The following is a 26,937-nucleotide window of genomic DNA, read 5'->3' on the forward strand; positions in this document are numbered from 1 at the left end:
CTATCTTTCCCCCCTAGTACTGAGTTCTATACCTAACCTCTGTGGTTCTACAAACTGTAGCTTGATTGTCATTAACTTAATAGATGGTATCCACATATAAACAAATGCAAACCATATTTGACTTTCTGGGTCTGGTACACCTCATTTAGGATAATTTTTTTCTAGTTCCATCCATTTACCTGTGAATTTTATTATGATATTTTTTGACAGTTGAATAACATTGTGTAAATGTGCCACATTTAAAAAAAATCTGTTCATCTGTTGAGGGGCATCTAGGTTGTTTCCAATTTCTCACTATTGTGAGTAGAACAGCAATGAACATGGTTGAGCAAGTGTCTGTGTGGTAGGAAGAAGCATCCTTTGGATCAAAGGCCAAGAGTGGTCTAACTGGATCTTAAAGTCTATTGAGAACTGCCCTTCCTGAGGAACTGCCACACTGATTTTCATAATGACTATACATGTTTGCACTCCCACCAGCAATGGAAAAGTGTTCCCCTTACTCCTCATCCCTGCCAGCATGCGATGTTGTTTGTTTTATTGATCTTAGCCACTCTGATAGGTTTAAGATGGAATCAAAGTACTTTTAATTTTCATTTCATTGATGGCTAAGGATGTTGAATATTTCTTTACGTGTTTCTCATCATTTGATTTTCCTATTTTGAGAATTCTGTTTTTATCTTTATCCTCTTTTAAATCATTTTCCCCTGATATCTATTTTTTGAATTGTTTATATATTTTGGGTATTATCCCTCTTTTGGATGTGTGGTTGGTAAAACTCTTTCCTGATTCTGTGACCTGCCACTTTTTCTTAATGACGGTGTCCTTTGCTGCACAGAGGCTTTTCTGTTTCATGAGGTCCTGCTATTAATTGTTGACACCAGTGACTGATGACACAGGCTTCGTTTCAATATTGGGCAAATAATGATTGTAACTTGAGTGACTATGTGCCATTCACAGGGACCACGACTGACAATCTGTGTGTGAGACTGGAATGGAGAGAGAGTTACCACTCCATTCTGAGTGGGACGTATGAATGGGCATGCCACGTCGTCCTAAAACATAATCTTATATCCCACAGAGGGTACTTCACACATCATGATCAAAGATATCAGATAAAGCCTCTGCAAGGCACAGATGAGGGAGAACATGCCATCCTTCCATACAACCAGGGGGAACCAGGTGCCGCTAAAAACAAGCATGCTGATGAGCGTGCTGGCAGGAAACAAAGCCATCTTCGAATTTCCAGGTCACTGAAAAGCCCAAAAGTGAGTATAGCTTTAAAGCCTATGTATTTTGGCTGTCTAAGCAAGGATATAAGGTGCACAGGTTTATTCAGAGATGACTGGTATATGTAAGTCTCCGTTTACGTCTTTTTAAATTTATTTTGGGGAAGAAAATGTAAGTACCTGAATCAGTGTGAGTAGAGGTGATTATTAATGAGGTTCTCTTGTTATCTGTAAAACAGGAAGACCCCCTTCAAGTTCAGAAATACCTTAACCTCTTCTTGGTGCTGGATAACGCCTTCGTGAGTACAACAGATGGGTGCCCCTTTCCAAGTTCTCCCAACTGATGAGTCAGATTAAAAGAAGCCATTAGACTTGTTTAGTTTCTGTTGACCTAGACTTTTTGGCTGCTTTGTTGACAACAGTTTTCACACATCCCATGCCACTTAGTATGAATCAGTCACCAAATATTTATCTACATGTAATAGACTTAGTACTAGAGATCTATGTTCCAGTTTGTTTTCTGTTGCTGTAGTAAACACCATGGCCAAAAGCACCTTGGGGAGGGGAAGGCTTATGTGGCTCACAACTTACAGTTCATTGTCAAGGGCAGCCAAGGAAGAAACTAAGACAGGACCTGAAGCAGAGACCATGCATGAACAGTTACTGGCATTCTGCCCCGGCCTGCTCAGTTACTTTTCATATATAGCCCAGGTCTACCTGCTTGGGGTTAGCACAGCCCACAGTGAGCTGGGGCTACCCACATTAATAAGCAATCAAGGAAATGCTCCACAGAGATGCCCACAGTCTGACAAAGGCTATTCTTCAATTGATGTTCTTCTTCTTAGGTAATTCCTATAAGAGGAAAGTTGACAAAAACTAACCAGCAAGTGCTTATAAGCAATGAACCATAAAAACATTAAAGAAAAATATTTTACTAAAGTATTAGATTGTTTTAATAGCTTACCATAAAATGTAAATGTCAATTTAATAGGTATTACGCAAATATGAACCCAAAGCTATATACAATTTACTAAAATATAAATATAATGAAGCTAGACTTTATGTTGTCTCATAATCAAATCTGAATTAATATTTATTGAATGCAAAATATTTACTATTAATTTGATTTAGTCAGATTAAAAATAAATAAGAAAACCCAAGTTCTAATCCTATAGTTCAAATTCGGAATGCTGAAGCAGGAAAATCATAAGTTTAATGAAATCTTGACTGTGTAGGGAAAATCTGCTTCATGCCAAACCAAGCCAAACAAACAAAGAGAAAGATGAAAGACATTATTATGAATGCCTAACTTTTATCTTATCAAAACCTCTATATTTGAAGTAGAATTTTTTGAAATCGAATCTAATATAAGGTACCCATGAATTGAGATGATGTTAACTATGTTAAAACATGTAAAATTTCTATTTAATCCTCTTACCACCAGCCTTCTCACTTCAATTTTCTATTTTAATTTTGTATTTTTCAGTATAAGATGTATAATGGGAATGTGACTCGGATAAGAAGCTTTGTGTTTGAGGTGCTGAACTTGCTCGATGTGGTAAGGCATTTGTCATGTATGTGTGTTTCTACACAGGGGCTTCCCCTGTGACGGACACTGGATGGGGCTAAGAGTCACCTGATGTAGGTTTGTCTTCTATCTATCTGATGATTTCATTGGTTAATTAATAAAGAAACTGCTTGGCCTGATAGGTTAGAACATAGGTGGGTGGAGTAGACAGAACAGGATGCTGGGAGTGAGGCAGATGCCTCGGGCAGATGGGGCGGCAGGAAGCGGTCAGCTAAGGGTGAGAGCTCATTAAGGTGAAAATCATACACAGTAACAAAGGCATCTTCTAGAATTTCTGTTTTTATGATGGAAATCTATGATATTTAGTGTGTCCCTTTATCATCACTTGTGGTCCCCAAGGGTGCTAAAACTAAGCCTGAATGTTTTCATTAAAAAATGTTCTTTCCACAGATTTTCAGAACCATTGATACTCAAGTGTCTTTGGTGGATATGGAAATCTGGTCTGACACTGATAAGATAAAGGTGGTACCCGGGATTGGTACCACATTCCGAAGCTTCATGAGATGGCATTACTCTATTGTGGGAAAAAAGAAGTTCCATAACCATGCCCAGCTTCTCAGGTGAATTTCTTCTTGCCAGGGCAGGGATACAAAGGCAGACTGGGTTGTTATCTCTAAAGTTGCTTGACAAGAATTTCTGCTAAGTCATATCTCTCCAACAAATTGTAAGTGGCTTGATCACTACTTACTTCCATTAGTAATAGACCCATGAATTATGTGAAGGTCATTATCAGATCAATAAAGTACATTCTTGGATGCAAAATATTCACCTGTAATTGTGGGCCTGTGGTATGGTAGAATCTGTGCTGGACCCTCATTAGCATACAGAAGGCTAGGGGACACCAAGGGATGTTTATAATATCATTACCCAAAGCTTCTGGTTTCCAGAGTCAGATTGTGATAGGACCTCTCTACTTTTATACAGTGGATCTGGCTTCCTCCAAGGGCGTGTAGGAATGGCAGCTTCAAATTCCTTGTGTTCTACATCATCAGTGTCCGTTATTGAGGTTTGTATACGTCTACTAAGACATCCTGTGTTTCCATCGCTGTGAAGATGAGCGTCATGCCCTATACCAGAGGAATCACCATGGCCATCAGCTGAACTGATAAATTAAGTTAGACATGAAACCAATTTTGACCATTGCACTGTAGAGTCCTTGGATGATAAAATCTTAGCTTTGCCAAAGGCCTCATACTTCAGTTTGTATCAAAGAATGAGGCTCACAATGTTGAGACCAAAAGGGGAGTTAGGGTCCTTCTGTGGCCTCAGGGAGCCCTAAATGAATTCTTTGCTATAGCCAGTCAGAGGTCAGACAAGGAAAAACCTCATGTAAGGACTTCATGGGACCATTGCTACCAATGGCATAAGAATTACAACCTCAGTTTTATAGATGTGGCCATACCATAGCACCTAATAGCACTTTCCATAAGAATGCAATTAATCTAACTCTCATTTACTGGGAATTCAGGGTATAATATAGTTCGGTATTCACTGATTGAGCTAGAGCACTGAGTGTTCTTAGGAGCCAACCATTTCAGATATACTAAGCTAAAAGCCATAGTTGGAAAATGAGCTTAAGCATACACTCTTCTTCCTTTCCCAAACACTCACATTAGACATTACACAGAGACACAGACTGAAAAATAACTGAATAAAACAAGACATAACAGGTGCTTCTATTTGTCCAGGCTAAACGAAAGAATAGCGTGACTCTCGCAGCTGTGATGTCACATGAGTTGGGCCATGCCCTTGGTATGAAGGACGTTGTCTATAGCACCAAGTGTCCCTCTGGCAGCTGTGTGATGAATCAGTACCTGAGGTAAGATGATATTGTCCCAAAGTAAAGAGAAAAGAATTTCCATTCCCAAATAAATGCACTGTGCGCATGTGGTAGGAGTACCTGTTCACAAAGGTTGCTGCTCTATTCTTTTACCCTGCAGCTTCTTCATTCATGCATTTTTACCAAATTCAAGGCTCATTCATTAAGATTTCTAAATTTACCATCATAGAATTTATTAGTGTGGCAATGATATAATTTTAACTTAAGGTTCTTTTATTTTTATTGGTATCTTCTTTCCCCAAAAGACTATCCTGGTTAAGATATTAATTTTAGTCTAAGACAGCCAAGATAAACACATCTTCACCCCCATTACCAATTGAGCTTTTATTTTAACATATTCATTTATTATCTCATATTGCCAGTTACTTTCCCAAGGCATCAAGAAATTTGAATATGTCATTGGTTTTTACTGCGGAGTAGTATTCTGTTTTATAAATGTACCACATTTTCTTATCCATTCTTTGGCTGAGGGGCACCTAGGCTGTTTCCAGGTTCTGGCTATTACAAATAATGCTGCTATGAACATAGCTGAGCAAATGTCCTTGTAGTATGAAAGAGCATTCTTTGGGTATATGGCCAAGAATGTTATTGCTGTGTCTTGAGGTAGATTGATTCCCAATTTTTGCAGAAACTGCCACACTCATTTCCAAAGTGGGCTGTACAAGTATGACTCCACCAGAAATGGAGTAGTGTTCCCCTTACTCCACATCCTCTCCAGCATAAGTTCTCTTTGGTCTTTTTTTTTATCTTAGCCATTCTGACTGGCATAAGATGATATCTTAGTGTCATTTTGATTTGCATTTCCTGATGGCTAAGGATGTTCAGCAATTCCTTAAGTGTCTTTCAGCCATTGTCAATCCTTCTGTTGAGAATTCTTTGTTTATATCTGTACCCCATTTTTGATTGGATTATTTGGTAATTTGATGTCTAGTTTCTTGAGCTCTTTACATATTTTGGAGATCAGTTCTCTGTCCAATGTGGGGTCACTGAAGATCTTTTTCCATTTTGTAGGCTGCTGTTTTGTCTTAGTGACTGTGTCCTTTGTCTTACAGAAACTTCTCAGTTTTAGGAGATCCCATTTATTAATTGTTGCTCTCAGTGTCTGTGCTACTGGAGTTATATTTAGGAAGTGGTTTCCTGTGCCAGTGTATTCAAAGCTACTTCTTACTTTCTCTTCAATGAGGTTCAATGTGTCGAGGTATTTGATCCATCTTGACTTGAGTTTTGTGCATAGAGATAGATATGGATCTATTTGCATTCTTCTACATGTTGATATTCAGTTATACTGGCACCATTTGTTGAAGACGCTTTCTTTTTTCCATTGTATCGTTTTAGCTTCTTTGTCAAAATTCAGGTGTTCATAGGTGTATGGATTAATATCAGGTTTTCAATTCAATTCCATTGGTCCACCTGTTTTTGTGCCAATATCAAGCAGTTTTTATTACTGTACCTCTGTAACAGAGTTTTATGTCAGGGCTGTCAATGCTTTCAGAAGTTCTTTTATTGTAGAGGACTGTTTTGGCTATTCTGAGTTTTTTTCCATGTGAAGTTGAATATTGTTCTTTCAAGGTCTGAAAAGAATTGTGCTGGGATTTTGATGGAGATTGTACTGAATCTGTAGATTGCTTCTGGTAGGATTGCCACTTTTACTGTGTTAATCCTACCTATCCAAGAGTATGGGAGATCTTTCCATTTTCTGATATTTTCCACAATTTCTTTATTCAAAGACTTAAAGTTCTTGTTGTACAGTTCTTTCAGTTCTTTGGTAAATGTTACCCCAAGATATTTTATGTTATTTGTGGCTATTGTAAATGGTGATGTTTCTCTGATTTCTTTCTCAGGCCTTTTATCATTTGTATATAGGAAGGCTACTGATCTTCTTTTAAGTTGATCTTGTAAGCTGCCACATTACTGAAGGTGTTTATCTGCTGTAGGAGTTCCCTGGTCGAAACTTTGGGGTGACTTAATGCATACTACTATATCATCTGCGAATAGTAAAAGTTTGACTTCTTCCTTTCCAATTTGTATCCCTTTAATCTTCTTTTGTTGTTTTATTGCTCTAGCTAGAACTTCGAGTACTAAGAGAAAACATTCAATAAGAATATTACACATACTTCACTACCCACCATAGGTAGCATAGAGATGTTCTAGACAGTGGCTACATTTGGCGTTTTCACTGAACTTGGTCCCACAGTGAGATATAATAGATTCTTCAATTTATTTATCACCCATAAGCTTCTGTACTGTGCATAACGCTGATCTATTTTTTTCTGTTACAGTTCAAAATTCCCCAAGGATTTCAGTACTGCCAGTCGCTCACTTTTTAAAGGGTTCCTTTCCTCTAGAGGTGCAAGGTGTCTGCTGCAGGCACCTAATCCTAAAAACTTCATAAAACCGACATGTGGGAACCAAGTTCTGGAAACAGGAGAAGACTGTGACTGTGGGTCTCCTGAGGTATGAAAATACATGATGTTTAAAATTGTGTTTATCAAGATTTTAAAGCAGAACAACTGGGTAAAAGTTATATATGTTAATTTTCCATTTTCTTCTTTAAATGATTTTATTTTATGTTTTATTGTGTGAGAGAGAGAGTGAGTGAGAGAGAGAGTTTATGTGCATATACATAACATGGAGACCCAAGAAAGAGCATCAGACCCTTTGGAAAAGGAGATATAGGTAGTTTTGAACTGGCAAACATGGGTACTGAGATCTGGACCTCGTCCTCAAGACTGTTCAGCAAGTGCTCTTAGCTGCTGAGCTATCTCTCCAGACCCCTTTTCTTTCAGTAGTGTTCCTTTAGAAATTTGTTCAGGAGATGAAATTGGTGTTTTGGTGCTTTGCTTTTGATTTTAGTTAACTGCCCCACAAAAAGCATGCATGTACACATCTTCCCATCCACTGATAAAACCCACCAACATCTGTTTATGGCATGATCACACAAAGCCCACAGCGTGCAACATTCCTTGTAGACACTTGGAAATTCTTAATTTTAGGGCTAATAATTGGTGAATCCATGTGAATTTGTAGTTTTGCCATTATTTTTTTGACAGCTCTTTGACAATGTAGAAAGCATCTTAGATTTCAGTGAATCAGGACATTTATGCAGAAGTTCAAATTGTGTATCAGATTTTTAATGTAGTTGTGTCGGGATTTGATTACTTATTTGGAAGTACCTTCATATTTTCTTTTGTGTTATCTAAGGTTTTCTTTTTGATACTGGTAATGATTTATTGATATTATCTTTGATGTCATTTTACTATTATCTTAGTCACTTATCAAATATTTTTAAGAGTTGACCCCAATTTATTTTATGTAGGTAATCATTACACATCTCAATAACATTATTGAGGCATGGTATAAACAAATTTTAATTTTAATTGAAATGTTTCCTCTATTTTAACATCATTTGAATAGTTCAGAAAGGTTCATCCTTGAAATTTTCAGTATATTTAAGTGCAGTACCTTCCAGACAAAATTTATTTGAGGGAATTCTTTGTAATTTTTCACCTCTTCGTCTTTAATGACAGTGTTCCCTGAGCACAGCATTTCCTCCTGTCATTGACTTTCCCTGGTTTTAAGGCCACTGGAATTGGTACAATAGAGTGGATATCTTTAAAAAGAGAAACTTCTCTTACCAGGTCTGAGAGTTGCACTAAAAATAAGAATTTAGAGGGAAGTTTGATTTTTGTCTGTCTAGCAGGATAAAAAATAGTAGCTTTAGCCTTGGATCTTATAAACTCCTCAGCCATGGATTCTTGACCGGGTTTCCAGTACCAGGCATGGGTTTTCTCCTGTGTCCAATCAGAAAACAATTGGTTACCCCCATCACATTAGATTGCACTGCGGTAGATGGCCCCTCACTTAGGACTATACGGGTTATTAAAAGTAAAAGAAAGCCAGGCCTGGTGGCAACACTTAAGAGGCAAAGGCAGGCAAATCCGTGAGTTCAAGACCAACCTATTCTACATAGGAAATTCTAGGACAGTCAGGACTACATAGAGAGACGTCTCAAAAGAAAGAAAAAAGGACACAAAATTGAGAGGAAATGGAAAGGGACAGGGTGGATCTGGGAGAAACGATCCCCCTGCAGGTAGAGCATGGCTAAATATAATCATAATATATTCTATTAAATTCTCAAATAATAAAATATGATACTTTAAAAAGTGAAATTTTCTTTTACTGTTGTAGTAAACTCAAGGACTGTTCTGTTTGTTCTTTGTAGGAATGTACCAATCTCTGTTGTGAGCCCCTCACATGTAGGTTGAAATCCAAACCTGACTGTCAAGAAGAAGCATCCAACCATGTCACGTGAGTACTGTCTTGTCCACGTTCCCTAAATGTCTTGCTGCTTTTCTTTCAGATTTCAAAAAGGTGTCCCACTGGGCTCAATAATACACTAAAAACAAAGTTCACCTGCACTTTTTAAATGACTTAATTTTGTAGAGAAGAAAGAAACGCAGTATACACAAAATTGAGGCTGTGTGGTTGGTCATACATGTATGAGAAAATGGGTTACTCTGACATTTTATGAGATTAGAGTTCCAGGGGCTTCTGCCAAAATCGGTTTCATTTCCTATAGTTTAACATGTTAGCATGAAAAGAATTCAAGTGTATATTTCTAACAAGACTTGATTGATGAGCATAATTTCTTCTCCATTGGAGATGATAGGGATTGTTTGCTAGGTAGTCAGAAATCAATAATCTTTAAAAACTCTAAGCTTTGACAGTTTTATTACTTTTATCGTGTTTTGATGGATTACAATCCAAGTATTGTTTTGGGATGGCCTGAAGATCTATGTGATTTGGGGTAGGGAAACCAATGGCTTGGCATATGGCATTAGGTTTTTCTTTGGGTATTAAGTGGTCTCTGTACATAAATAGCAACAACAGGTATCAGAAAGCTGGGATTCAGGAGACACGATAGGGGAAGACTTGTTCTGTGCCCTTTTCTCGGACATTTCCAGGAATGAAAAGTACAGGGACCGTGAAATAAAATAACCAACTCCAACACCATTCGGTGTCACTTCCTCAGGAAAGGAACAAGGTCAAAGGGAAATGAAGATTCCTTTTCTGTTTACTAAGCACTGTTGAATACTTCAGTGAACCTTCTTATGGGTCCACTTGGCAGAGAATTCTGGAAATCATGCCGAGACCATAAGCAGGTGTATAGAAAAGCAAAATCCAGGGGGCTGGAGAGATGGCTCAGTGGTTAAGAGCACTGACTGCTCTTCCAGAGATCGTGAGTTCAATTCTCAGCCACCACATGATGGCTCACAACCATCTGTAATGAGATCTGGTGCCCTCTGCTGGTGTATGGGTATACATGGAAGTAGAATGTTGTATACATAATAAATAAATAAATCTAAAAAAGAAAAAAAGCAAAATGCAGAGCAAACAACAAACCAAAAACCTTAGTTCCTTCGAGGGCTGGAATGACAGATACCTATGCGCCTTTCTATATAAAATAGGAAGTTCAGCATCGATGGAAGAACATATAGATGAGCTTGGAATCTAGATATTTAAATTCCAGTCTTAATTCTGCCAAAACACTGTGGGATTGAAGACAAATTACTGAACTCTTTCCCTTCTTGCACCGTGAAACTACTGATGTGTTCTCCCAGTGAGGTTGCTGGTCTTGTTTGATGTCTGTAAATGTCCATTTGTGTCAGTCCAGAATATTTTATTAGATAATAACCACAACCTCTGTGTTTTGTTTTTCTTTAATTAGAAAATGATCCAGTGTCTACTTCAATGAGAATCTGCTCTGCCAGGACCAAAGTCTAGCGCCTGATACACCAGGAGTCTTGCCTAGTTTCACTTTGTGCTTCTATGTAGACTTGCCTCTGATTGTTGCGTGTGAATCCATAGATTCAGTCACTGGACAGTAATATAGCCAAATACACTTGTGTCTCTAGTGACTGTGTAGTCAGTCTCTTAATTTCTCCTAAATAATACAGTGTAACAACTATTTGCATAGCATTTTCATTGTCGAAGTTATTAGGTGTTAGAAGGTGTCTTGAGATGACAAAACATTTAGAAGAATTTCAATAGTTGTAAACAAATATACTCCAGTTCTTATAAGGGACCTCCAGTCCAAAGATTTAGGTATCTGTATGTTCCTGGAGCCAATCCCTACTAGACACTGAAGAAAGACCTTTGCTTTTCTCTTTCCATCCTACTTTCTGCGTTCCAGCCGACAGGTAAATAGGCGCGAGATGTTGCCTATAGGTGCAGGTTTTATCTGCGGTGTGAGTGCGAGAACCCTGAAGGTGTAGTTTGTGTTTCGGTCTTTGGAAAACAAAATAAATGAACCTTTGCTGAAACCTCAACACACTCCACTGAACTGTTAAGTTGATCCCAAATGGCAAAAGGACAAGTCATTCAATGATGAATCCCTCTACTAGTATAGGAAGAGCAGAGCCCCAGCCCTTGCTGTCCCTCACTTCGTCCAACTCCTGTAAATGTCCCTGCTTTGCTATCTCATGGAATACTGATTACATCCAAACACTTTCCATGTGATCAAATATCGTTTCTCACATTTCTCTCACTGTCTTGTATAAGATTTATTTTAAGAGGTCTGTATTTGCAGCTTAGTGGAAATGGAAAGATAAGGCTTCATTTATTGGTTGATGTAATAAACTATGCTATCAATAAAAGCAGTGAATCCATTGTGGTCATTTTCAAAAATGAATATTTCCAAACTTATTTAGATGAATCAAGATCCTGATTATTGTTTACCTTAAAAACAACCTGCCTCAATTACTTCACACTCTATATAGAAGTGGGCAGCAGGGCAGAGGTGTGGTAGGAAGCTCCTTACTAATTCTACTTAATAACATACAACTCAAGATGAAATATTTGCATAAAATGATCACATTTAGCCCCAAATGTTTTAAAAATCTAAGTCCTAAGAACGTGCTGTATTAAAATATCCTATTAAATAAGTCTTACCATGAAAAGGTCCATTTTGGCTTTTGTTTATTTTTGAGATTGTATTAATCACCACATTTAAGATGAATTAATTACAACATTTCTTCCTTCCCTCTCCTCCCCTCAAAACTTCCATGTACCCAACACGACTCTCTTCCAAATTTGTGGTCTTTTTTTCCATCCATTGCTATTGCATGCATATGTGCATTTGTATATCCACTCCACACACATTACTAAATATAGCCTGTTGAGTCTGTATTATGCTATTTGTATGTATGTTTGCAAGGCTAACTGTTTTGCACTACACAATCAATGAATGCGCTCTTCCTTGGGCAGGGCCACCTCTCCCACCCCCGACTTTACTTGGTTGCCTGTAGGTTTTTGTGTAGGGTTGAGGCCTCTGAGACATTCCCATCCACTTTTACAGAAAGCAAGCTTAGATATTTGGATGGCAAAAAGAAAGCACACAATTGACACGTCACCAAACCAATAATGTAATATTTATAGAATTATATAGGAAAGGTAATCATTGCTAGGTTATAAAATTGTTCAAAGAGTCATTGCTGAGACTAGGAAGTATGTTCTCTGAATGCTTGACAGGTTGCAAGACGAAACATCTGCAGGATTTACTTTTGATGTTTGGCAGTAGCTTGCAATCTCGTGATTATATGTTATGCATTTTTAACATTTAGAAACTGCTTTTCATGAGCACAATTCTATTCCCACATCCCCTCCCCCTAAAACACACAAAACACTGTAAACATCTGTAAAATGCCTAAATTTTATACATTATTTTTATAATTTTGCCTAGTTTGATACTTAAATAAATAAGTTGTGCAGGATATTCTACAGGAGACTCTGTGATCCAAAAGATCAAGTGACATGTCTAAGGTCGTTAAAAACCTAGAGCAAACAGAATGCAAGTTCATTCCCTAAACACTGAGCCTAAGATGGCCATTGTCTAATTTCTGTCTTATAGAGTTCTCCCTAGAAATGGACAGACTGCCCAAACTACAGTATTTGCAAAGTAATTAACGACTGGTGTTGACAAGATGTGGTGAATTCTAAGAGTACCAGATCGGACTACGAAGTGCCCCGGGGATTGAATCAGAAATGTCCACAGACAGTCTAAAAATATTCATACACAGACATTCACAAAGTCTCACACTCATGAAGACACACACACACACACACACACACACACACACACACACACACACACAGACACCTCATAAATACATACATCGTACACTTAGGTATGCCCACTCCACTGGATGCCTATGCCTTCTACAGGTTGCCACAGAGAAGCTACATATAAACTGTAGAGTGCAGGTCTTCATTTGGTAATAATTTATATTTAAAGCTATGATTAGGTGGATAGTAAAGTGTTTGTTTTTCTAGAATAGCCCTTTACTTAGATTTTCTTAGGGATGGTTCATAAGAAAGAATCTGATCCCTTACTCCATGAATTGACATAGAAAGTAGGTGAGCTGAGCCCAGAAGACACAAAAAGACAGGGATTTTTTTTTGTATGTTTGTTTGTTGTAAGTCCAAAGTGTGAAAGGAAAGGATCAAATACTATATGTGGATATTAAAGGAGTTGAAAGGGGTGGATTAGAGAAACTGAGCATCTGAAGAAAGGTTTGAAGAACAAATCAATTCCTGGGGAGAGACTGAAAGGGACCAGAATTCCTCCCCAAAATATCAGGCCTTTGCATTTCTCCCGGTCAAGCCAGCCAGTCATCTAGGTGCAGGAAAATCCACTGAGTCATGTAAGGGGGATTTCTATCTCATGGGACTTCCTGACTCACTTATCAGGCAAGCACTGTCAAAATGATACTGTTGTCTCCTCTGGGAATTGAAATTAGTCTAACCAGGGACTAATCAGGTCTGTTCACCTTCTTCTCCTGGTTTTCATTCAAAAGGAAAGCAACAAAAAAAAAGCAACAAAAAAACAAAAAACAAAAAAAAATAAAAAAATAAAAAAAAAAATAAAAAAAAAGAGAGAAAAAAAGCCGGGCGGTGGTGGCGCACGCCTTTAATCCCAGCACTCGGGAGGCAGAGGCAGGCGGATCTCTGTGAGTTCGAGGCCGCCTGGTCTACAAGAGCTAGTTCCAGGACAGGCTCTAAAAAAGCTGCAGAGAAACCCTGTCTCGAAAAACCAAAAAAAAAAAAAAAAAAAAAAAAGGAAAGCAACTCATTACTTTGTATATGTTTCTCCAACCTCAGTTTGAAGCCAAACAATTCAGGATAAGGTTGAGATCTGAGGACCATGGGTTCAAAGCACCCTGGGCTGCATAAAAACTTTCCAGGATACTCTAAACAACTGTTTCAAGAAGCAAGCAGAATTCAGGGTACGGGGTGGAGGTGGGGCGGATGGAGAGACAGCTGTGATTAAGAGCATTTGCAGTTTTTATAGAGTACCCAGATTAGGTTCCCTGCACCCATATAGTGGTTTCCAACTGTGAAGAGGGACACTTAAAAGAAATCCCACACTAGCTCAGAACTGAGTATAATAGAGGGTTATTTATTTGGGTGTAGACTCACAGATTACAGTCCTCTGCACGAATGGGGAACAGGAACTGAATCTGATGCCAGAAGAGAGGCCGGAGGCGCACTTTACATTGGCATATATGGTATAAGAGGCCACACCCAAGTGGGCCAGTAGCTTAAAGGCTACTGGTGGTAGAAATTCCCACAGCACAACTGGCCATTAATGCCAGCTCCAGGAGGTCTGATGCCCTCTTATGGCCTTTGTGGGCAATAGGAAACCAGAAACGCATGTGGTACACATACATCCATGCAGGCACAATACTCAGAAAGTACAACTAAAGTCTTTTTAAGTGAGAAGGAGGGGGCAAAAGAAACAGGAAGAGAGGAAGGAGTGACTTTTTCTCTCACTTCTCTTCTGTAGACAGTGTTTTTGACTATGACTTTCCTTCCCACCCACCTGTGAATTTATTGCCGATTGGCCATTTGTTGGCTGGTGTTCTAGACACAAGTCCTCTGCCTCCAGTACAGACCTCTAATATCTCAGACAAATCAGCTACTTGTGCATAAGTGACCAGGCAGAGACTAGCCTTTCCATTTTCTTAAGGCCATCTTTCCGAGGTTCACAGATTTTGACATTACGGAAATCTGATTTGTTGTTTCCTCTTTTTATGTGTGTTTGTCCTGAACCAGATCTGCTTTGCTTCCTTCACTGGAAAGACTTTCTGTTGCTCTTTTAGAAATCACATTCTTTTCATTTTATACTGGTGTCTGTAACACATTTCAAATAAACGTCCATGTGTGGTGTCAGTGAAAGCCCAGTGTTCATTTCTTTCCACACACGCAGCCAGCTTTCTAACAGTGTTGTTGAAATAATAAGCAGTCCGTTTCCCTTGAATTCTCTTGGTGTATGATCAAAATGTGTGTACAAATCCATTTTTGGCCCTGCTTGACTCTTCTGCTCATTCACATGTCTATCTTGTGACCTTATTAGTACCTCCAGTCTTTCTGGAGATTGGTCATATTACTTGGACACCAAGACTTTTTAAAGCATCTCTTAGCAGGGTAGCCATGCTGAACCTGTCCAGCCTGGTCCAGGCAAAGGAGCCTTGTTTGTATTCTGATGCTCTGCCTTCCCCAAGTTCTGCTATGCAGTGGCCATCTGAGCCCACATGACACCTCCCTTCCAGCTACAGACTGTCGTGAGCATCATCCCCTCTGCTTCACTGTCCAAATGTTGCCTGATATTTAATTTCATCTCACTATTTCAATGCAAAGTATGGATTTTTCTGCTTTTTATTATTGCTGGGGGTTTTGTTATTGTTTTGTTTGCTTTGTTTTATCAAGATAGGATTTCTCTGTAGACCAGGCTGGCCTCGAACTCATAGAGATCCACCTATCTCTGCCTCCCGAATGCTAGGTATTAAAGGCATGTGCCACCATTGCCTGGCTTCCTTCCACTTTTTGTTCTAGAGAGAGGTGTGTGTTATGTGGGGATGCCTCACATATTTTGCTAGTGGACAGAGGAATTGATTTTTTTATCCTTAAACTACTGTTTATCATTAATTTAGGGTTAAATATTTCAGCTTTTCATTGGATAAACTGAGGTATAGGATAAATAACAAATACATATGGGATATACCAGATCATGTTTCCTGGTGCAGCTACTTGTACAAAATGAATGGAGAGCTACTGTCCCATGAAAGAACATTCACCAGTTTTACCAGCACTAACTATCAAACCCAGGTCCGTGTGCGTACTGGACAGACATCCCACACACAGCAATGCACATGTGTTTAATGGTGTGGGTGGGTGTGCTTTAAAGCTGTAGTTGGCGGTGCCTTTCTTTTTCATGAAGAAGCGTAGGTCATGCTTCCCTTTTGTTAGGCAATACTGACACCTGCTGTCAGAAGTAAAGTACTGACCTCCAGTCCAAAGCAGGCTGTTGCTGAAAAGGCAGATGTGCTGTCAAAATGTGGACTTCTAGAGAAAGGTGAGCAGGGAACAGTCAGCTTTTCGTCCTTATTGAAAGGCCAGTTTTTATCAGGTAGAGCTTTGTGCTGAAATATTGCGGGCTGCCCCAGGGATGTCTCTTCCCTGTCTCTTGTTATTATTCTCAGGATGAGATAGTAAACAATTTAGTGACACTAGGTAGACAAAGAATTGAAGATCTTCACACATTTTGGGGCATCTTAGAAATCACTGTCTCTTGCTTTCTAGCTCCCTTGGTGTGTTTTGTGACATGTATAGAAAGACAGACAGACAGACAGACAGACAGACAGATAGAGATGCATAGATAGATAAGATGAATGGATGATAGATATATAGATGATAGATAAACAAATTATAGAGAGATATATGATAGATAGATAGATGATAGATGATAGATAGATAGATAGATAGATAGATAGATAGATAGATAGATAGACAGATAGATAATGGATAGAGATGATTCACAGATAGATAAATGATAGATAGTTATAAATAGGTGATAAATATAGATAGTAGATAAATGAGATAGATTGCAGACAAAACAGATAAGAAAGATGTTAGAAATAGTTGGTAGACATCTAAATGATAGAGATGCTTGATAGATGATAGATAGTAGATAGATGACAGATAGATGATAGAGATGCACAGATAAATGAATAATTAGAACTTCCTTTTGTGATCGTCCACAGAAATTTCCCTACTCTCCTAATCAGCACATGGACCACTGTAATGATCTGTTCCCTTAGATCTTTTCACAGCTTCAACCACTGGCCTTCTTTCTATCATTGTAAATTAAGTCTACTTTTTCCAGTTTCAAGCAAAGGAAATCATACAGAATATGTGCACTGTGTCAAACGTGTGTTTCTCAGCATAGCTGAGGCTACATCTGTTAATAGACCCAGTTATTGCTGCATAATTCATTACTACAAAACTTAACACAGTGTATTGGTCAGTTTTCTGATACAACAAATGTCTGAGGTGATTGCACTGTTTTAAGGAGAGGGGTGTCCAATTTTGAATGTATTCTGGAGATTTTAGTCCCTGGTTGACTAGCCTTCTTGATTTTAGATCTAAGGTAGTACATCAAAATAAAATTATACGGCATACATATGTGGGAAAATCACTAACTTACCGTGAAAATGAAGGGAACAGAGTGCTGCAGACCCCTTTATTCTGCCTACTTGCAACTTAAGGCATTTTTCTTTCTGTAGGTAGAGAGTTATTTTGCTGATTTTTGGATCTTCTTTGCAGTTTTGTTTCTACATGTTAGAACTCTCTTAGATTTTGATGCTTTACATTTTCTTGTCATTTCTCTCTGATTTTCTGCTTGATTATTGGTTCAAAATACATTTTAATTTCTATGTAAATTTGGATTTGCACATCATGATGAGAAAAGGTATTTGCTATAATTTCAGCATTTTCAAATTTACTAAGATTTGGTGGGCACATGGTCCATCCAGAAAATGCATATTCTATTGCAATTGGATTGAGTTTTCTGGAGGAACTCCAATACGCAGTCTCTCTTCATTATCGTTAAACTAACCTTCCACCTGATTCACAGAGAGAAAGAAGGTGGAGTCAGGCAGATGCCATGTAGCTGCCTAAGGACTCTGGAACATTACTGGTAGACAACAGTCTCATGGTGATACATAGATTAGTAGAAATTGGTTAACGTAAGATGTAAGAGTTAACTAGGAATATGCCTAAGCTATTGGTTAAACATTTAATATAGCCTCATGGTGATACACAGATTAATAGAAATGGGTTAATTTAAGATGTAATATCAAGGTAGGAATACACCTAAGCTATTGTCCAATCAGTGTTGTAATTGATATGGTTTCTGTATTATTATTTGGGTCAGGGCCAAGGAACAAGAGAGCAATCTCCATCTTCATTGTACATTTTTATCTTCTACCCACTGTATATAGCCAATGTCACATGCCATGTCTTTTTGCATTGAACACCAATTACTAGAGATTAATACTAATTTCATACTTTTAGTTTAAAAACTATAAACAAAATAAATGGAGTAGTGGATAATAATGTAATTATCCTTTATATAGTTATCCATGTGTTCATTCTTGCTGAAGAACTTCATGTTTGTATCTGGTTAATTTCTAGTGTCTTCATTTTACATTATCAGGGGTTATAAGGCAGGGAATTAATATCATTAGCATTTGCTTATACATGAATTTCTCTCTCACTTCTGTCAAACAGACTTTTCCAAAAATAGAATTCTCACTTGTCAATTTTATTCTTTTAGTGCTTAAATACCTTTGTCTTTCCCTTTTGACCTACAAAGTTCTGCTGTGAAATATGTTTATCTCACTGAGGAACCAGAGTGTACCACAAGTTGCTTTTGTTTTGTTGCTTTCATCATTCCATGTTTGTCTCTTGATAGTCCCATTCATTGTGCCGTGTCTACATGTGATTTTAGGTGGTTGTGCTATAATGAGTATGTGCAGTTTTACAGCTGTTTAACCATGCCTTTTCTCAGATTTGAGGAGCTGCTAATTAGTGTTTCTACAAAGAAGTGCTTGCAAGCTTCTCAGCTTTCTTCTAAAATCCCCATCTCACATAAATTGGTATGTCTGAAGCTGTCTCATGACTGTTTAGTCTCCCCCACCCCCTTTTTTAAATTTCATTGATTAGACTTATAAAGTTTGGGCAAAGGAACACCTAAGTTTAATTTGTGCCCTCTTGATACACATTGCTTCAAAACTATAAATAGCTCAAGAGGCTGAGACTGAAGTATTACCTCTATTTCAAGACAAGCTGTGGCTACATACTATCAGGCTACCCAGGACTTCATAGCAAGTTTCCATTGCAAAAATAAAATCAAATAAACAAAAAAATTATGAATGATGCAATTTCGCCCATGAATACATTTTTTGTTATCTTTTTTTTTTTTTTTTTTTTTTTTTGGTTTTTCGAGACAGGGTTTCTCTGCAGCTTTAGAGCCTGTCCTGGAGCTAGCTCTTGTAGACCAGGCTGGTCTCGAACTCACAGAGATCTGCCTGCCTCTGCCTCTCGAGTGCTGGGATTAAAGGTGTGTGCCACCACCGCCTGGCCATTTTTTGTTATCTTAACAAACCTCCCTGCTCTTAGTTTTGCTTAGTTTACTACTTATTTGTGTGCGTGTTTGTGTGTGTCTGTGTATGCATATGAGTAAGGGTGTTCAGGAGATGAGAAAAAGTAGTAAGAATCCTCAGAGGTAGAATTAGCTATACTATAAGCAGTTGCACATCACCTGATGTGTGTGCTGAGAACTAAGCTTGAATCTTCTTAAAGAGCAACACACTCTCTTATCTACTGAACCATCTCTCTAGCCCCACATCCTTATTTCAAACAGAAGGAAGCTCTTTAAGTCTGTCAAGATTTATAAACATGTGGTTCTGCTCTACTGAGAAAAATCACTCTGTTCACTCCATTCTGCATGATCAGAGAAAGGGAAAAAACATTATTTGATAGCACTGTGCATGGACTTTGTGGCTCACAGACAACTGTTCTCAATTCCTTGACCTTCTCAGGGAAACTAGAACTATTCTCATTATTCTTTTTGTTTGTTTGTTTGTTTGTTTTTTCACTTAGTATGGTTTTGTTTGCTTTTTTTATTTGTTTGTTTTTCTAATGGTGATTTTTACATTTTAGCCAAATGCTAGCCTGGTCATTTATTCTTTCTAAACTTCATTACTCATACCCTGTGACATAAAGATAATTTCTAATTTCTAATGAAAGTCACAAGGATCATACATAATAACGCACAAGGAACAGACTTGGAATGTGCAGAGCTATGTACAGGTCAAATGCATATTTAAAAATGTCATTTACTGTCAGTTAGGCTACATTAAGCTGTTGATTTGTTAAATAATTTCCTTCTGAAGCCGGGCGGCGGTGGCACACGCTTTTAATCCCAGAACTTGGGAGGCAGAGGCAGGCGGATCTCTGAGTTCGAGGCCAGCCTGGTCCACAAGAGCTAGTTCCAGGACAGGCTCTAGAAACTACAGGGAAACCCTGTCTCGAAAAAAAAACCCCAAAAATAAATAAAAATAATTTCCTTCTGAAAATAATTGACTTCAATCCAATCGAGGTTTTGAATATTTTCTGCATTTCCCTAAAATGTTAATGAGGTCCCCAGTTAATTTAGGCAAATATTAAATTTGCCATCTACTGACTTTAAGTTAGATTTGCTATCACATCTCTATCTTAAGCTAATCCTTCTAGCTTGTAAATGTTCATGCCTGATACTTGGCCCCTTCTTGTAGTCTGGAGACTGAGCCACGATTTTGGTTTAGAATGAGTGAATTTACTAAGCATATAGCAAAACAAAGTTTTACACACACACACACACACACACACACACAGAGAGAGAGAGAGAGAGAGAGAGAGAGAGAGGGAGAGGGAGAGAGAGAGAGAGAGAGAGAGAGAGAGAGAGAGAGAGAGAGAGAGAGCTTTGATTGATATATATATATATATACCACTTTGTTTTATATACATATATAACTTTTTTTTAACACACACACCAAAAGAGGACAGAGAGGGAGCACATGCCAATGCAGTTCCTGACAGAATCTTGGGCAGAACAATGTCCCCTGAGGCTTCCAAGTAATAGAATAAGAGCAGAAAGACTGCATTAACATATCAAGGCTTCCAATATCCAGCTGAACATGCCATGGGCAGCCCCACTGAGGCAGTCAGCTGGCGCTTGCAGTGAGCTTACTCCTCTTGAACAAGCTTCCCATGGTTAAGCATTCATCCATCTGCCTTCTCATTCCCGTTGGAGGCATCTTTATGCCGCCAGGGTAAACAACCTTAACCTCCACTGGAAAGGCTTCATCTAGCTCTTCCCAAGGGCACATTTTAACTCTGACTGTTCTCTGTTCTCTTCCCTCCCAGTCACAGAGTTGGGGGTGCCAGTCCATCTCCGTGAAAAGGGGTTTCGAAGGACACTTGACAAAACGTATTTGGAGCTGAAGTGTGTGCGTGCCGAGTGTGGGCACCCCAGCTTCCAGAGCCAGCTTCTCAATGCGCTCAAGGGGAAGAATTTACCAATGCAAGTGCGTTACAATCGCTCTTCTCTACCCTCTCCTGTGCGTCTGTCTCTATGTCTGACCTGATACGTTATCTTATGTGGACTAACCTACCTACTTCTGCATTGCTGTATACCAGAGGTTTTATGAGAATCACAGTGATACACACTGTGTAAGAAGCAGGAACACATTTGCGATGAAGAAAGGTGAACCTTTGGGTTTTCCGTGGTCATTATTATCAGTTTTAGTCCCCGACTGCATAGAAAGTGTCCTAGGTCAAATTAGGTACTAGTATTTCAATGATAATGACCCTTTTCTTCTCTTCTGTGGTACTTACCATAAAAAACAACGACAAAGAGCCAGGTGTAAAAATATCTCGTAATTGAGTGAAGGGAGGAAAATGACTTTTGTTCATGTATTGAGTAAAACATCGGTGTTATTTCTCGAGTGAAAGGGAAAACAGGGAGACCCCAGACTGTCTTCCCAGGGACCTATGGCTCATTTTACCTCGGGATATAAATAGACACCTTGGAGCCTGAGTCAAATTCTCTGAATTCTTTCTGTTTATATTTTGTTACTGGATTAATATCCCAAACCTTGATTTTAGCCCGGGTATGAAATGGTTGAAATTTGACTAAGAAAAAAAAACATTCAGACACTGAAATCATTTTCTGCATTCCATATAAATAAAACGGTAAGGGCCTGCTGTCGAGCCTGCTGACCTAAGTGTGCTTTCTAGAGCCCACACAGTGGAAGAGAGAACCGACTCCTGCGACTTACTCTGTGACCTCACGTGTGTGCTCTGTCATGTGACTCCCCACGCTGTATCCCACACATGTCGACGAAATAAATAAAATACAATAAAAACATGCAAATAAAATGCTAAGAACCATTAATACTAACAATATTGGGCTCAAGTAGTTCTAGTAAAGTCCTTAAACTTCTCGTTTTTTAGTAAATCCAAGAGATCAAGTAGTTCCTCATTAATGGACTCTCTTCAGGGATAGACAGAGCTAAATTGAGGTTTATTACAGAAACACATAGAAAACACTTGAGAAAAGAAAATCTATTTTTTTTTCCTTAAAAGAATCCTGTATCCACATTGTTTTGCTTCTTTTGTTTGACTCCCATTTGGGAAATTAAAATAAGCTCCACAGAATTAAAAAACCAAAATAGCTGTTGTGGGCTAGAGGGGAGCTCAAGGCTGTCTGAAAACACTCCCAGTCCTTCCACTCTTTCAGATGAAGTGCTTTCCCCCAGAGCCCGGAGCTGAGGTCAGATTTCTTTATTAGGAACAGAGCATTTTAGAGTCAGAAGATGCCTTTAATCTCTACAACCTTAATGGGTTTTGAGCTAATTTTAGCCTCAGACATGGCTAGGGCATGTATTGATTCCTAGGAGTGACGGCTTGAGTTTCTGGAGAAGTATGTATTTCTAGTTACTTTCGGTTTCCCTGTGACTCCAGTGAAATTTATAGCTGCTTGAGAGAATTCTTGGCAGGGGAAGGAGACAGGATTAAAATAATAATGATCATAAACCTTTAATAGAATAAGTATGAAAGACTTGGGGCTTGAGTAGTTTGTCTGCCCTTATGTGTAAGAAATACATGGGCATGACTATGTTTAAATAAAGTTTATTTATGAATCTGATTGTGGTTTGTGCATTAGGCTATCCTTTCTCCTTTATCCTTTCTGAGGAAGATCTATGGTTTCTTATTATTTTATGCATGTGAATATTTTGTCTTCATGTATGTCTGTGCATCACCTGCATGGCTGGTACCCTTGGAGGCCACAAGAGAGCATCAGATCCCCTAGAATTGTGAGTATTGGATGGTTGTGAGTTGCCATGTGGGCACTGCGAATCAAACCCAGGTACTATGAAAGAAGACTATGTGATCTTAACCACTGAGTCATTTCCCCAACCCCTTACTCTATTTCTTAAAATTCAGAAAAATCACAGGTTTTTCAAATCACAGAGAAAAGCCAACCCTCTAAAACCAGCAAGAAACCATGATCTCTTACCCTATTCCATACTAAATACAATCTGGATATTTTTCCTATGTAAGAAAAGGGCCCAGGAATAAAATTCTATAAACATATGAATAAAAATAAAATATATTGGCAAGAAGAAAACCTAAATTAAAATCAAATTATTCTTTATGGCTATCAGTTTGGCTCAAACAAAATGGTTATCCACACCTTCAAATCCCATTATTTCTGTGCTCTTAGCCAGAAAACACTGCTCATGGCACTATTTTTGTGATTAAAATATTATTATCAGAATATTTTCAGGATACATTTTCATGATTTTTCCATGGAGCCTGAGCTCTTCATCATCCACCTGCTACCTATTTTCATGGCATCATCTCCATGCTCTGTCCTGGAGTATGATGGATACCCAAGTTATTAAAAGTCATATAACCTTGTATCGAGCATTTGATAGTTTGTGAAGGGTTCTTATCCACAGGCAATTCAAGGCCCTTAAGCAAGCTTGTGTCTCTGAACAAAACCTAAAATCTAGAAAACTGAACATTGTAGAAGTGTCTTTGGTTAAGGTTAAAAACATATTTGCCAACTATTCCATGAAACAAATACAAAAGAAGGATTACAACAACTTGATTTAGTTCTTTTTAACTCTTAATTTCTTTTTGAAATCATTTTTATGGGCATACAAATCAATGGGTTTCATTATGGCATCCTCATACTAATCAAATTCTTAAAGTATTATTTACTGAGCCTCAACAATATTCTGTCTGCGGTTAGGAGAATCTTCAAGATATGGATAAATATTAGTCAAGGGTACTGTCACTTGTTTGTTTCCAAAAACAAAATTAAAGAAGGAGAAAAAATTAATCCTGAATTCCCAGTTCTTGATTGCAGTCATGGGGGAATGGCTTATACCTTCAGACATAACACTATGTTTATGTCTCAAGTCTACACCAATGCAGAAACTTACTAAACATTATAGGTCTTACCATCATAAGTTCCCCCTATAAGAGAGAAGCATGAAAATTCACTCAAAGGTATTTACATCCTAATAGACAGGAAGGCAGAGGTGTTCAGGATTTTGGAAATCAGAGGAAGCCAGAACTATCATGAATGTGGTGCCAGGTGTGTGGGTTTGGGAAGTGGACGGTGGAGAAGCCTATGTCCCAAAGTGACTTATCACATGGCCAAACTGAAGGAGAAAATTGGCATCGAGTAAGGAGTATGATTTAACCACCAAAGACTAACTGGTGCTTTCAGTTCTGTCTGTTCAACCTTGAAAGGCTCTTGGATCTAAGCTGTAGGAAGATAAAAGGAAGGACAACTTTGTAGGAGAATTCACACAGGTGAGACAATGAAAGAGAGAGGGGTACCAAGAAATGAGTAGGCCAATCAAAGAAATTTGTTAAAAGTAAAACCTTTAATTTGTTGTTGATGGTGACTATAAAATATTTTTCAAGTAGTGCATGGCCATGAGACCCTAAGTTTTCTTATATTAGGCCATCCATGACAACTAGGAATTACTAGGCAATAAGGTAAAGAGTCTGGGGTTTCAGTAAGTCTCTTATGATACTTTGGTTCTTGACAACAAGACAAAAACTATAACAATGAATCCCTAAGCAAATGGGGAATTTACTAGAAGCATTTAATGAGAGTCCACTGCATCCGAGGGACTATGATGGATGTTAGAGATGTAACAACTGACACAAATCTATATTGCATCATATTTCAGGGAACTGGATGGAAAACAAATACTCATACATCTTTTAATAAGGAGATGCCCAAGAGATGCATCTCAAGGTTTTTTCTGTCATTGTGGTCATTGTGCAAACATCAGCATCACACACACACACACATACACACACTCACCCATAAGCATGCTGCTGGCATAACATGGAATGCTACTCTAGTATAAGCATCTTTCTTTTGTAAACAGGAGCACACTTAAAAATAATGATAAAACAACAAGTCTTATCAAAATAATACACTAAAAATGTTTTCTTACCTTTAGTATAAAGCCTAATAACAGATGCTTATTCTTGATACCAAGTGTTATTTTTATATGACTGGCTGTGCTGTAACCTAGGAGTAGCATCATCAAAAAACCACAAGGAATGTGTGAAGATATTACCGTGGTTCAGCCAACTGTAATATCTCTTGGTGATGGGGAATTTTAGCTTCATTATAGTCAGATAGGATTCAGTCTCTTACTGACTTCACGACATGTGTCAGTCCTAGAATAAATAAAGAAGTTGTAGAAATTCAAGTGTGAGCTGATTGTGGGTTTACTCAGGGTGGTCACACTGAAAGAGGCAGAAAGAAAGACAAACATTCCAGATGACTTCAATGCCTTTGGCTTGTACAGTCATAGTGGCAGTATTCATTTCTCTGAGAGAAGAAAAATATTTGGAGGAAGAGTTTTGGAGATTAAGATTATCATTTAGTTTGTGTATTATCTATGGCATTAAAATGCAGGAAACAAATAAAAGCAAATTCATGGAAGTATTTTTGAGTTTCACTGAGTTTTTGTGGACAGAAGATGCAGTAAGTGAAATAAGTGAACCCTGGAGCCTCTCTAGTATTCAAAAGTCTGGATTATGAAGAGAAATTTTGATGGGAGTTAAGAGAAAGCAACCATGTGGGAGAAAACCCTATGCTACTGGTCAAGAAAAGAAAATATCTTCTAAAGCTTGGAAAGAGAAATGGTCAGTAAATCAAGCATAAATGCTGAGAGAGGTAATTGCATTCAAGATCTGAAGGTTGCTGATGACTTGATGAGAAAGGTGTGCAGAGCAGTGAGGACAAAGATTTGAGGGAGTGTCTTAAGGAGAAAATTCAAGAACCTGGTACAGTGATAACATGTATCCTCTTCTATAAACCTCACCAGTTTTCAAAACACTGAGGACACAAGCTCAAGAGAATTACTAAAGTGTGTCTAAAGATAAAGGAGATCATCTGAAGTGACAATAGATGACTAATAATATCACTAGAAGTAGAGGAGGTGATACTGTACATTTTGTGTGCTCTGAGCCTTCCATGTACCCTTGTACCCTTAAGACATTAGAATGTGTTAATATTTATATATTTTATCGTATTCATTCTGAGATATTTTCTATGCATATAAATAGAAAAAGTCTGTGTTTTGTCTCATTTGTGAAATGGAAAATACTTTTCAAAATGTTTAATTTTTCACAGTTGTATTTTACTTTTCATTCTTTTTTAAACGACACTTTCTACTCAAAGTAGACCTTAGTAAAAGTGACACAGAATCAGAGTATGAAAACGTGGGCATCTTGATGTTGAAAGCCTCTTCAAAGTTAAACATTATAAGACTCCCTATTTGTAAATCAGACATTGATGTCCACAGAAATAAATGACTTTCGAAGGGCAGATGAATCAGTTAATGGAGAACACACAGCTCCTGATTCTGAATGTGATGTTCTTTTCAGTGCACTGAAAACATAATTAATGGGCTGAAATTGGCTCCTGTTCTGCAGAGAAAATTACAAGCAGACTGTCATTAGTGCGATTTTGGGCTAGTTTACTTACTTTCAAGTCAGACAGGTTAAGTTGTTAGATCGCAAATGCTTTCTTCAATTCTGGAGGTTATCTCTTCATTCTGATATGGGTTTCCTTTTTGGTGTAGATCTTCATCACTTCACAGAATCCTGTTTTTCCCAATCTCATTTTGCCTCCAGTGTTTGTTGGTACTTAGCCATGAAGCGTTTGTCTCATTCCAATCCTCTGGATTCTTTCTGTTTGTTTACTTCTAGAACTTCATGGTTCTAGGTCACAGATTTAAGTCTTAATCCAATTGAGGTGGATTTTTCTAAATCATGAGAGCTACTAGACAGCT

At 38.1% G+C, this 26,937-nt stretch overlaps 1 protein-coding gene across 1 annotated transcript in view; it reads left to right on the forward strand.

Annotated features, from left to right (window-relative positions):
* Adamdec1 (ADAM like decysin 1) overlaps positions 1–11,313 on the forward strand; it is a 28,093-nt gene extending 16,780 nt beyond the window's left edge. The window contains exons 7-15 of the mRNA XM_042054076.1: positions 1,079–1,265; positions 1,466–1,525; positions 2,713–2,784; positions 3,205–3,374; positions 3,739–3,820; positions 4,503–4,633; positions 6,934–7,108; positions 8,877–8,962; positions 10,383–11,313. Coding sequence (XP_041910010.1) covers positions 1,079–1,265; positions 1,466–1,525; positions 2,713–2,784; positions 3,205–3,374; positions 3,739–3,820; positions 4,503–4,633; positions 6,934–7,108; positions 8,877–8,962; positions 10,383–10,389 — 970 coding nt within the window. The 3' untranslated portion in view covers positions 10,390–11,313. The remainder of the gene's footprint in view (positions 1–1,078; positions 1,266–1,465; positions 1,526–2,712; positions 2,785–3,204; positions 3,375–3,738; positions 3,821–4,502; positions 4,634–6,933; positions 7,109–8,876; positions 8,963–10,382) is intronic.
* Positions 11,314–26,937: the final 15,624 nt, after the last annotated feature.

This window comes from Arvicola amphibius, chromosome 13, assembly GCF_903992535.2.
Source record: "Arvicola amphibius chromosome 13, mArvAmp1.2, whole genome shotgun sequence".
Classification (NCBI taxonomy): Eukaryota; Metazoa; Chordata; class Mammalia; order Rodentia; family Cricetidae; genus Arvicola; species Arvicola amphibius.